Source organism: Condylura cristata, unplaced genomic scaffold (genome assembly GCF_000260355.1).
Source record: "Condylura cristata isolate star-nosed mole 26May11 unplaced genomic scaffold, ConCri1.0 scaffold00048, whole genome shotgun sequence".
NCBI lineage: Eukaryota > Metazoa > Chordata > Mammalia > Eulipotyphla > Talpidae > Condylura > Condylura cristata.
Genome location: NW_004567149.1, coordinates 2,282,220 through 2,295,349, shown reverse-complemented (window position 1 = coordinate 2,295,349; position 13,130 = coordinate 2,282,220). Strand labels below are relative to the sequence as shown.

The 13,130-nt window shown below is 42.2% G+C and overlaps 1 protein-coding gene and 1 non-coding gene across 2 annotated transcripts; one reads left to right on the top strand and one right to left on the bottom strand.

The window, feature by feature from the left end:
* Positions 1-5,099: 5,099 nt before the first annotated feature.
* HMGN4 (high mobility group nucleosomal binding domain 4) lies at positions 5,100-6,983 on the top strand. The gene has a single exon (XM_012734150.1). It carries the CDS (start codon positions 5,370-5,372, stop codon positions 5,640-5,642), a length of 273 nt encoding a protein of 90 aa, XP_012589604.1. The 5' UTR covers positions 5,100-5,369; the 3' UTR covers positions 5,643-6,983.
* Positions 6,984-12,464: 5,481 nt separating this feature from the next.
* On the bottom strand, positions 12,465-12,537 carry TRNAK-UUU. The gene has a single exon. It is a non-coding gene; the product is annotated as a tRNA-Lys (tRNA).
* Between the last annotated feature and the right edge of the window lie 593 nt (positions 12,538-13,130).

Sequence of the window (13,130 nt, the reverse complement as noted above, 5' to 3'; positions counted from 1 at the left end):
AAAAAAAGTATTAACTACAGATTATGACCAAAAAAAGAAGTCTGTGCAGGCATTCTTTTTCCTGGCCCTACTAGTCCTTCATCTTCATCCCTTTTTTGAAAGACCTGTGATTCCCTCTTAGCAGAGTATTAGCTTGGGCACGTGCGACGTAGCAACTTGTCTAAGACATTCTCTTTTAAAATCAGAACAAGAGAGGAGAGCGAAGGCTAGAAGGAGTCCAGGGGTCTATGATGGGGAGTTACTCATATGTTAGTACTTTGGTGATGGGCTTGGTGTGCTAAGGTACATTGGAAGAAGCGTGACCTGCTCTCCTAAAACAGTGTCATGAGCCAGTTACATCAGTTTTCGAGAAGGAAAAAGAAAAATCCCCGTTTTCTAAATAAATAATGTAACCCCCTCTCCACCACTCAGATGCCAGCAAGCGAACAGATATGGTGCCCTGGAGGAGGGGCAAGGGCCCAAGGGGCCTTGGAGGACTTTCCAGGATTGGCCTTTACTTTCTGGGTCGGAGCAGCCCCTGGTCATGGCAGCCAAAGGGCTTCAGATGGCTTCTGAGGCCCTGCAGCCACAGCCCGATCCTTCTAGACACTGCCCTGTCTCACCTTCCCTTACTGCTTCTCCCTCCTCCGGCCTCCCTCTCTTCCCCCAAAGGGAAGCTTTGCTTCCCTGAGTGATATTTCTTTTGGAAGGTAGAGAATAGTCCTTGGAGACATACATGAGTCTGCCGGTTATTTCTTGTGTTCTTTATCCTCCTTCCTAAGCTTGGTTGTTAGTAACCAAGGACTTCCCTTCTACCTGCACACATTATTTTGCCCTAAGAGCGGAGTTAGAGGGAAGACTTCTTCAGCCTCTGGGGATGCATGAGCGCGGGTCTTGTGTTGGAGTGGTGGGTGGATGTGCATACTAGACACAGTGGGGCTTGGTCCCTGGGCACGGCAGACAGACTTACGTGAGAGAGGGTAAGATGGAAAATGGAAAAAAAGATGTTGACAACTGGGTGAAACATGACTAATCCAAGATGCATCACAGGTCACTCAGGCTTCTACACTCTTCCCTTCTGTATGAGTTTGCTAGAGCTGCCATGACAAACCCACAGGTTGCATGTCTTAAGCCACAGAAGTTTATTTTGTCACAATTCTGGAGCCGGGAAGTCCAAGATGTGGTGTCTTCAGAGGCTTCTCCCCTTGCCTTGCAGTCACCTCGTTGTAGGCTCATAAGGTCCTCTGTAGTCTGACTGCTGTCAGAGTCCTGAGGAAAACAGTTAAGTGGACTAGGCCCCACCCGTGTGACCTGTCTTCTCTAATTACCTTTTTACATCTTCAGCATTCACAGTTCTATGTACTAGAGACTAGGACTTCAACCTGTGAATTTGGTAGGAAAGGGAGAAAAAAATGCGGCCCATATTTCTAAGGACAGTCATGAATGTATTAATGTCCATCATTGTCGACAGTTTGGGGAATTCCCAGAAGTGGACCTCAGGGAATTTTCATACACCAGCCTCTTCTCATAATATTCATCATTTACATGTTTCTGCAAAGAGAATGTATTAACTGCTTTTAATTTCGCTTTTAACCTTCCTTTTTAAAAAATCTATTTTAATTTCTGCCAGTTAATTTAAACTTCGCATCTTTTCCAAAAAAAAAAAGCCCACAAGTCTTCATAGTTAACAAGGGGATTTTAAGGAGAACGTAGAGCAGATGTTCCCTCCCCTGGAGCGGCTTAAGGAGGGCTACCTTTACATATTTTGAAATAAGAGTCTGGTTAAATGGAGAGCTTTTACAAGAATTTCAGTCCAGGTTTTTTTGTAACATGAAGAAGAGTGATTCAAAGGTTCCACTAACTTGTTCTGGTCTCTGTTAATGTAATTTTGTCCTTAGAAGTTTTATTTTAACAAGGAGGAATTGTTAGATTCCTTAAACTTCAGAGATTGCTACATCTGGGGAAATAACTTCAGTATTTGCCTTGATAATTTCTTGTCCTGGTGATAGCATCTGAAGTCCAATCTCTGTACTCCCAAAACATATAAAATGACTTAAAATGTTTGCCACTTAATGAGTTTTGCCACATAATGAAATACTTAGCATACTAGATGTATATGTTATTACCTAATAATTATTTCTTTAATCTGAAAACATTGTTTTTTTTTAACACTAGTAGACCATTTTTTTTAGAGCAGTTTTTGGCTTAAGAAAAATCGGGTAGAAGCATAGGGAGTTTCCATAGACTTCCTTTCCCCCTGCTTGAGTTTCTCCTACTAACAGTTTTCCTTGGTGTGGTATATTTGTTACAGTGGGTGAACCAATATTTATGCGTTATTAATAACTAAGGACCAGAGTTTGCATGTTCATTCTTTGTGTGCAGTTTTGTAAGTTTTTCCAATGTTAATGCCATATGCCCGGCATCTCTGTAGCGTACAGAATAGTTCCATCACCCTAAAAGCTCCCCCGTACTCCATCTCAAGTAATTTCCAAGTTAACCCCCTGGGAGGTGATAATTCCCCCTCCTCAACCTTTCTTTGCCTCATTGAGTCCACATGCTTAGTGTGAACTGAAGGGATCGAAGGTGCAGAAGCCTGAGCAGGAAACAGACTGAGAGCATTCCTACACCAGCGCTGGGCTAAAAACAGCTTGGGGATGAGATGGAGAAGGAACTGTGAGGAATGTCCATTCTCTAGGAAAGTGAGAGCTAGAACAACAGCCCTTTGGTTTCTTCTCTTACTCTCTGATAACAAAAAGGCCTCCGGGAATATGGGCAGAGGATTGCGGTGAGCTTTTCAGTTGTCCAAGTTAGCTCATTTCTGAGAGTGAAAGGGAGGATTATTGATAATTATCCTAGGGCAACAAGCATAAACCAAGTTCCCTTGATATTAGAACAAGTGATTTTTGTGTCATAAAATCTCCCTCAACATTGGCTCCTTTCTTAGAACAGCTGTCTTTCTCCTGCCTGTTCCTTTCTGGACATACGATTCCCATCCCGAGCCTTGACCTAAGTGATCTCTGACATCTTCCTCAATTCTTTTTTTTTTTTAATTTCTTTGTCTTTATTATATTCTAATACGAATTTTAAAAGAAACACCTTTTTCTCTCTAAGAATTGTCCAAACATTCTTTTAATGGTGCGTTTGGGAGAGGAAGCTGAAACTCAGATGAAGCATGAATATAATCTAGGGAAGGATGTCTTCCAGGGAGCAGGTAGATTGAGCTGAACCAGCAGAACTGCAGTGAGTCTTGGTGGCAAGAGAGACTCTTTGGCCACTCGGGAATTCAGAATATGTAGTGGCAAGGGGACAGCCATGGAGAGACGAGAAGGTTCCAGAGAATCTCACCTTAGCTTTCCAGGGAATTGCTGCTCAGCTTGCGAAGGAACCTTACATCCTGTCCAATTTGCTCCCAGCATCCTATAAGTCTTCCCCAAGGGAAGTAGTAGCTGACCAGGCACACTCCCAAGTTTTTGTTCTTCTCTCTTTTTTATGCTAAGTCTCATTTCTCCCTCTGTTCCACAGCAGGAAAAGAGGAAGGAAGGATTGCAAAGTTCCCAGCAATTCTGTTCACACTGAAGAAATGGGGAGAAAAATGGACATTAAAAATAACTTGATGTTTTAGCACCATTTGCAGGTGGTTTCTTTTATTAGTCAAGGAATATAAAAATCTAATCTAGGTTTGATTTATGACCATGTTTACCTTCTACAACTAGAAGGTGAGGTCCAGGAGACGGGGTAAAATTACAGCCCAAAATCTGGGACAATTTCTATCATTTTTTCCCTAAAATATAAAAGTGTGTCGGGTATGGGGTTACAGAATACCTGAGGCAAACTTCTCAAGGGTGGGGCAGAAAGTGTGAATAACTCTGTCTTGGCTAAAAGCTTTTAAAAAGTCACACAGTGCTTTGGCATGCTGGCCCAGGTCAAATTACCCAGACTGAAATCATTTTCTATTCTGAATCTATGCTCTGAGCTGCCCACCTTTCAAAAGTAGTTTTTATTATTTCCTGAGCAATTGTGTAAAATTTCTCTTTGTAAAATATAGAGAATAATATGCATCAGCCTCGCCTCTCCCCAGATTAAGGAACAGATCACCACCCTGGCCCCTTATATCTGGGCTCACCCGAGTCCCACCTCAGCCCGAAGGTGGGGCCCCCTCCAGTGGGGACTGCTGTCCTGATTTTGACATTACTCCTTTGCTTTTTAAAAAAAAAAAAAAAAGTGGCCCTCCCTGGTGGCGCAGTGGGTTAAAGCACAGCACTGAGAATCTAAAGCCACTTCAGCATGAGTTCGATCCCCGCCTGCCCCGGAGGTGACCACATGGTGTGGCAGACCTCTCCTGACCCGCCCGCTGCTCCCCTCAGCAGTGTACTTCATCGATCTGCCTGTTCTGCTCCCCACTCTGTCGCTGGTGAAGCCTCTCTCCGCCCCTGCACCTCTGGCCTGTACCCCAGTTCTGTATGTACAAATAAATAAATCTTTAAAAAAAAAAAAATGGTATGTTCTTGAGATTCAGCCATGTGTTTTTTGTTTTTGGGTTTGTTTTGGTTTTTTTTTTTGTATGTAGTTGTAATCTGTTCACTTTTGCTGCTGAATGGGATTCCCCTGCATGCTTCCACAAAGCATTTACACTGCTAGTAAAGGACTCTAGGTAGTTCCCAGTTGTCTGCAAATTCCAGAGTTGTTATAAACATTCGTGGGGGGGGGGGCCTCCTATCACACACTCAGGAGCTCCTCTAGATAAACACCTAAAATTTCTTCAGACAGTGCCCCATTGTTTTCCGAAGTGAATACAGTTCTGTACACATCCAGCAGTGTAGAAATGTGCCAGTTGTTCCACATCTGCCTAGCCCCTGAGCTGTTTAGTCAGTTTGACCCCACGGCCAGGGAACTGACCCACATGGTGCAGCAGACCTCTCCTGCTCACGAGCTGCTTGCTCCCCTCAGTACACCTGCCTCATCTGCACCCCACTCTGTCTCTGGGGAATCCTCTCCCCCCACCACACTACACACACCTCTGGCCTACAGCCTAGCTCTTGTATGCATAAATAAATAAATCTTTTTAAAGAAAGAAATGTTTAAATGTGCTCTCTTAGATCTGTAGTAATTCTCTCTGTAAATGCTAGTGTAATCATTTGCCAGTTGATGTTATTATGAATACCTTTGCCGAGCTTATAACTTCTCTTCTTCCCTCTTCATGCTGTTTGCTATACCTAGGTTTTTAATTTTAATGTGGTCAGGTTGAAATTTAATGTAGTCATATCAGTCAGTCCTTTCCCCTTGACGGATGCCCCACTTTCTGTATCTTATTAAGGAAATCTCTCCGGTTGCAGCGCGAGGAAGACAGAAGCGCCCTCTGGCCTCGCACAGCGCCTGCCGTCACCGCCGCCATGCCTAAGAGGAAGGCCAAAGGGGACGCCAAGGGCGACAAAGCCAAGGCGAAGGACGAGCCTCAGAGGAGGTCGGCTCGTTTGTCAGCCAAACCTGCTCCTCCCAAGCCCGAGCCCAGGCCTAAGAAGGCCCCGGCAAAGAAAGGGGAGAAAGCGCCCAAAGGGAAGAAGGGGAAGACAGAGAGCGGCAAGGATGCGAACAACCCTGCCAAAAACAGAGATGCCGCCGCGGCCCAGTCCCAGAAGGCAGAAGGCGCGGGAGACGCCAAGTGAAGTGGCGTTTGGATAGCTCCGTGCTGCTAGTGACTCTGCGGTTTGAAATACTATTTTTTTTTTAATCGAGTTTTATAAAATTGTAGATTTTTTTTAAGTTATGTTGTTAGCACACAGAACACTTTGTTGTGGTCTTTTGTGGAAAGGGCAAATACCACTCATGGAATGTCTCAGAGACTGGACTGAAATGGGGGGGAAACAGGATTTTACATGGTTGTCATCGCTTGCTCTTGGTTCCCAGGAGAGAGTCTGTGACCGTCACACGTCAGCCCCTTTGGCTCAGAAGCTTTCTAGTGTGGTGACGCAAATTTCATGTCTTCTCTTTCCCAACGCCATCAACATAGACTTGACTTCCTGAAACCAAGGGCCATTATGTGGCATTGGCGTCCCTAAAGCATCTATGTGTCCTTGGGCTTGCCAGTGGTGACTTCGAGATAGCGTTGCTCAAAAGAGCCAAGGTTCCTGTTTGTAGTTTGTGAATCAGCCCACTAAGATCCTGCCGTTTTTCGTTCATTTCCTCCACATCAGAGCTGACCTAGGAGCAGCTCTTACATCCATGCAAAATACCCACTCCTGCTGAAAACGTTTCCTGTTCACAGCAACTGCAGCAGGAGACTTTGTTGATTTTTGAGGGAGCAGAGTTTGGAAGTTGTAAAATGTTAAGGGTGGTCACTGTGGTCCTGTTGGAAGTCACTGCTTCTGAAAAGTAAAACTGGATATAAGTTGGCTTGGTGGTGAGAGAAACCCTTTCCTATCCAAAGTCCTAGAGATACTCTTTATGCCTTGTAAAAGTTCTATAGTTTTGCTTTTCATGTTTGTCTTTTGTCTTCCCTGAAATGATTTTTGTGAAAAGTGTGAGATAATAGGTTTGATATTTTTTTCCTTCTGGGTAAGTGATTGTCCCAGCACCATTTTCTGGAGTTTCCTTCCCCACTGATTTGTAACAATGACTATTTCAAAAACCAAGTTTGTGTACATGTGTCTGTTTTGACACAATGGTTAATCTGTTTTACACATGGCATTACTTTAAAACCCTGAGTGCTACAACTTCAGAAAAAGGTCTTGATGCCCCAAGATAAATCCCACCTCCACTTCTGACACCACCACCAAATTTTTCTTCCTGGGAAGCATCTGGGCTGCTCTTAGGCATCTGTTCGGAAGAACAGCTTCTAGAATCACACTGTCAAATTCTAAGTCAAACAAAAAACAAGTTGGAATTTCTATTGGATTTATATTGAATTTCTAGATTAATTACAGTAGTAAGGCCTCCAGTCCATGAACACAGTATAGCTCTCCATTTATTTAGGCTTTTTAAATGTCTTTCAATAAAGTTTTATAATTTTCTCCATAAATATTGCCTTTTGTTATTATTTCCTCAGGCTATCATACTTTTTGATGAAACTTTATATTTTTAGTTATTACATTTTTTTTATTTAGTTAAGGTTGATTTCTGTTTCCAGCAAACCTGTTAAACTCTCTTTTAATTCCCATATCTGTATATATTCCTGGGCTTTGTATAAACACAGCCAAGTATCTTGTGTACACCAACCTGCTTTGTTTCTTCAGTTTCTTCTTATACTTGTTTTCTCTTTATAATGCTAGGTACTGCCCAAGTGCTGGGCATACAGTAATGAACAAAAGCCTCCACTTTCACCAGGCTTGTATTCTATAAAGCTTATAATGTGACGAGACCCTAAGTGAACAAGTTGAACAAGTATCAAGAGTGGGTGCTACTTAAATAGGGCCGAGGGAAGATCTCTGGTGAGAGACGTGAGAAGAGCATCTAGTGATGTAGAGGATGAGAGATGTGAATATATGGGGAAGGCACTCCTGCAGAGGGAACAGCCAATGCAAAGAGGTGAGGTGGAAATGTGTCATGTTGATGATCCTTTCTACTCAAGCGTGTGTGTATGTGAGAGAGAGAGAGAGATACGTAGGCGATAGGCTCTAAGGTAAGGGTGAGAGGAGCTGGGGAGAGTTGGAGGAGGACCATTTAGGTTCTCACAACTGAATTGCTGGAAATCATTTATCTCCTTTGCTCAACTGATATCACCCCATTTTATCCAGTAAATAAACTTTCAGTGTTTGCACCAGCAACACATATACTGAAATTGGAATGATACAGAGGAAATTGGCATGGCCCCAGCACAAGGATGATGCACAAAATTGTGAAGCATTCCATATTTTAATTAAAAAGTTCATCTGTGCTTTCTCTTTGCCAAACAACATCTCAGGGTCAAAGATCAAGACTGACTTTGGATTCAGCAAGTGCAGTAGACAGAAAGCCACTGCACAGTGGTTTGTTCTTGTTGTGATGACATTGCAGGACACGCTAAGCCTGATGCCAGAGTGTGAAGGGATGTTTGGATGACTGCTTGGGGCATTTGACACCGAAACAGAAAAATAAAAAGAAATGGGAATTGGTCAGACAAAGAGTGAGAAAAAGATTGCTGGTAAGAGCAATAATATTTGCAAAGATGCTAAGAGAACATGATACATAGTAGATGTTCTGCATATTATTTGAATCAAATAATGCCTAATTTGCATAGCCAAACAAATTACATTGATATTTTTACAATATATAAGAAGATGTTTTTTTGTTTGTCAAACACTGTCTGCCCAATGATTTACATGAATAGTTTTATTTCTGTGACTAGAGTGAATATTACCATTTTCAGTTTACATTTAGTGAAACTGAACAAACAGATCATTTGCACTGAGACTATATAGTGAGATGATATAGAACCCAGATCTATAACTCCAAGACCTAGAAGTATCCTCATGGAAAAAGTCACTGGTATAAAACCTTGAATGTAATCCATTCAAAAACATATTCTGGTGTGTCTGAGTAAATTCAAGAATTCCTGAAATACGATTAGGTAACAATCAACTGCAAGTTACAACCATATTCTGCAAGCTAAACAGCTACAATTTCCAATAAAGGATAATAATGAAAGGCAGCAAATTGCAGGGGGAAATTGGCCATGTGAGTTTTAAAATTTTAGTATGTCACGAGCAAGATAAAATTAGAAAGGATATTGTTTCTCTAAAACGACCTCAGTTTTTACTGACGTTTATTAATGTTGAGAAGGATTTCTGAAAGCTGCTGTGGTTTCTCTGGACTCCCTTGTTTACTGTGCTTAGAGATGCTATCTGATGGGGGGAGGAAGGTGGAGGGCAAAAATACTCCTGAAATGAGCCGAAGCCATAAATCAACCTTGAAATCACCTTGTCCACTTTTCCGATGCCTGTGGCTCTCATTCCTATCTGCCTATACTAACATCTGGTTTATAACTTTTGAAAATGTGGGCACCTGACGTGAAACAGTCTGGCAGATGCAGTTTTTGAAAATCAAAATTGAGGCATTGGTCCAACTAGTATCTGTGCTCGTCCCTCTCTGTTCAGCTCTGCCTGGACAGAAGTCACAGAGATCCTGGTAAATAGCCCTCACTGCTCCCCAAAACCCTCCAATGGCTTCCATACAGGGTCATGCAAATGGCCAAGACCCCTCGGCCCCATCCCCACCCCACTCCGCGCTCAGCCACTCACACACGCCTAGGCGGTCGCGCTTCTCCGTGTCTCCCGACGGGTTGGGCTCGGGATCGCGCCCTCAACCTCAAATGCTCTTCCCACAGAGCTCCTCGGACCCCTTGCGCACCTAGCTCGCACCTAGCTCTGGTAGCAGCTCTACCCTCCAGCCTCCCCTTAGAGACTTGCTGGCAGAGGGGCTTGCCAGCCCGGGAGTCGCCTGGCTGTGCAGTTGCTTAACCCTTTAGGTACCCGGGAGCCCTCTGGCCCACGAAGAATTTCAGCCCAGGGAGCCCTTCTCAAAATTATATGTGCATCTATGAAGGTATAGAGTCGTCACCCCGAGAATATTTGTTATGTGAACGTTGCAATGCAACACAATTGGGAAAAAAGTAAGAAATAAAAACTAACAGTGTCATGGAAAAATAATTGCCCATCATTTGATGATGGCAAATGAATAAGTGAAATGAATAAAATCCTCCCAAAAATATAAATTGCCAAAGTTGACCTGAGGAAAAGTTATTTTAGAAAAAGAAAAAAAAAAAAACATGGCAAACAATACTTAACTACAAAGAAAACTACACCCTACCAAAGTTATCAAACTTAAATAACTTGCAATATTGTCATATATGTACCTTCATTAATGCATTACATGTTAAACCTCAAGATTTGTCTTGCGACTACTGTGATTCTGAAATGGTTTAAGTGTGAGATGTTTGCACCAACTGCATTGTGACATGAAGATGCCTGTGATTTTTCTGGAAGACAAGACACAGGCACTCTCTTCCTACTCACCTCTATACAGTAGATATGCTCAATTTCAGTTGGAGGTCAGAGATTTTAAAGGTGAGTTTTCCCGGCATCCAAATTGAGTCCCTGGGTTAGAAACCCTGTGAGCAGCACAGGTTTGGAGTTAGAAAACCCAAAACAAGGGAGTGTGTGTGCCTGTGCTTATGGGGAGGGGAAAAGGAGAATGAGGTGATGGAGAATAAGTGAGATGTCAAGTCACAAGCGATCTCAAAGTAAAAGTAGGTCAAAATTCTCTGTATCAGTCCTTTCAAACAAGATGTCCTCATACATTCTGACGTCTTAGAAATTTGATGATTTGGCCCAGTTTGGGGGTCAGAGCCAGTTTAAAGAGAGAAAGCATTTTCCCCCTCTGCAGTAATATCATTTTTCACACGTGCTAGCAAAGACTCAGAATGAGTTTGCACAAAGGCTTTCACCGTAGGCTTGACTTTTGATGGGAAGAATGTAGATTGTGCTTGTTTCTTGTCACAGTCCCAGCAGTCAGGGTTTAAGCTGAGGTTAGATGAAGCATAAGAAACAAAGAAATGAGAATATGAACAGAGGCAAAGTTAGCTCAGAAAGGGTCATCTTTCCTTAGCAAAGGCTTTAAGATTTACCATTTGTCTTGAAAACTTTAGACCTGGGGGAGAGGCTCATCGGATTTGCATTTCACAAAAAAACTATGTCAATTGACCTGAGTATGGCTGAATTGGGAGGTTATTGTACTTGAAGGTTTCCTGACTGTAAAATATTCTGCTTTATTCAGACCTAGAAATCAGTCTGTCTACTTTGTGAAAAAGATAGCTAAAAAGACGATTCCATAGTTCTCATAAGAGGTGGCGAGAGCCTGAATTTGGGAGGCAATAAGGAAGGAAAAAAATGAGAGATTTTCACCAAATTCCCCATTTACCACCTTCTTAAGTATTTAAAAGATATATCTAGCAGTGGGTTGGATGAGCAGGAATGGAGTGAGGGAAGGGAAGCTGTGTGAGAAGGCACCCAAATTTCTAACTTTAGAACTCATATGGATGGTTGTGTGAGCAATCACACTAAGGGAAATAGGAGAAGGGAGAGGAGAGAAGGGGCAGATGAATCCCAATTACTGTGAAGGGTCAGAAGTTCCACACAACATGCAAGTTAAACCAAATTAGTGAAGTTGCCACATACAGTTTCACCGGACTCCTGGAACCATTTATTACTCCAGGAACAGCAAAAGCCAGGTTATAGAACTTTTCCCTCTGTTTTCTTGCATCTGGTATGCCATGATTTATGTCACAACAGGGAAACCCTATTGTCATGGACCCCAGTTCTCTTATGAAGGGCAGAAATATCCCTGCCTTTTGCTCTGATAAGAGACATTAACTCTGTCTTCCAAGGGTGTTTGCTATATAAGTATCCTTTAAAAATAATCTAGAACAGAGTGCATTCAGTGCCTCACTAGCAATGTAAGTAAACATGTGAGGTATTTATGATGAGTTGTATTCACCAATTGCGTTTTTAAGTGTTTGAAGAAATCCAGGAAACAGGTTTAGAACTCCAGAAAACAGTGTGAAATGGAAATAAAGTTACAGAGCGATGGAATTTTGTGGCACATCAGCACAGTCATGCTGTGGTTCCAGGCTACTAATAACAAATACAAAATGTGTATTTTGTATGCAAAATGTGTATATTCAGGTAGTTATCTCCTCTTTCTATCCCAAACTTCCTCCCAAGAGAGTGAAATGACAGTTTTTTGACTGTCATGTAACTATATACACAAGATTGTCGAAGTCCTTCATCTCCTCAAGCCAGGTAGCTTCTCAACTTTCACTGCCTGGATATCTCTGAGAAAATACTAGAATCATTTTGGAGTTAATATATTCCATCTACAGACTCCTCCTCCCACTGTTTATTTTAAAAAGTTACTCTGTTGTGCTTAATTAAATTTAATGGACGTTTCTATTCTTTTGTAAAAGGGCTGAGTATTTTATAGAAAATGTGGGGACTTGAGAGCAATTTAATGGTGGCTAGCATCTAGCATATCTGAAACGTAGACAGGGATCTGATATATCAGAATGGAAAGCATTTTGTTTCTGTCATGTGCATATGCCCCGGTCCAATTGTACCCTATACTTTAAACTGCGGGTAATAGCCAAAAAATGTTGAGAAGCCAGTTAGTGGGTCCTGAGCTTTTGAGTGTGAGCACAACCAGTGACGCATCCCCAGAGAGGGGCAAAATCAGGGTTGAGAAAGGATCACACCAATGTAGGCAACTGGGCTTTTGTTGTTTTGCAAGAAAGAATTTGATTCCTTGCCGGGCATCAGTTGTTGCTGGAACTTTTATAGAAGCCCTAGATGAAATGTTTTATGCTGTGTCTTCCGTTTTTCTACGGGTCCTTGATCATGTTATCTACTATGTGCTCAGGCTTTCTGTTCATTTTGAGAGACAGCTAAGCCTATGGTTTAAGATTATCTTTCTGACTGTCACTGGGAAAAACACGCTGGAATGTGGAAGAAAAGGAGTGACGCCCGAACAGGGACTTGAACCCTGGACCCTCAGATTAAAAGTCTGATGCTCTACCGACTGAGCTATCCGGGCTCTTCTGAAGTCGCGTTGCTGTATCAACTATAGTCAATTTGTTTATAGTTTTAAACGTGAGTAATTCTGTTTCATTTTATGACTGGCTTAGTGATGTCCATTCCAAACATACAAATTAAAACCCTAATTAGCAGCCACAACAAGCCCTCCTTAAGACTGACAGCTAGCTGTATTACACCGATTATGCCCCCTCATTCTTGTAAACATGCACTATAAGTATTGCAATATTATATGTGTGTATATACACACACACACACCATATATCTGTACCTTGCTATATAGAATTCAGTACAGTCAAGAATTCCAGAATGTGAGCCTTCAGTTCTACACTTCTAGACAAACAACTCAGATATTTTACATTTGTAACAAAACAATGCTTTCCAAAGGAAGCCGATCCGATGATGGTGCTTTCAAGGGAAAATCAAGCCACATTTTGGCGGCGTTTTCGACATCTGAACGTGGGCCCAAGGACTGAGGGTGCGGTTTGATTTAGTGTGGGGCCTAATTGTCTTTAAAGAAAAGGGGAAAATAAATACAAACGTTTTAAAGGGACATTCCCACACTCCCATCTTGTTAGATGTCTGAGTAGTTAT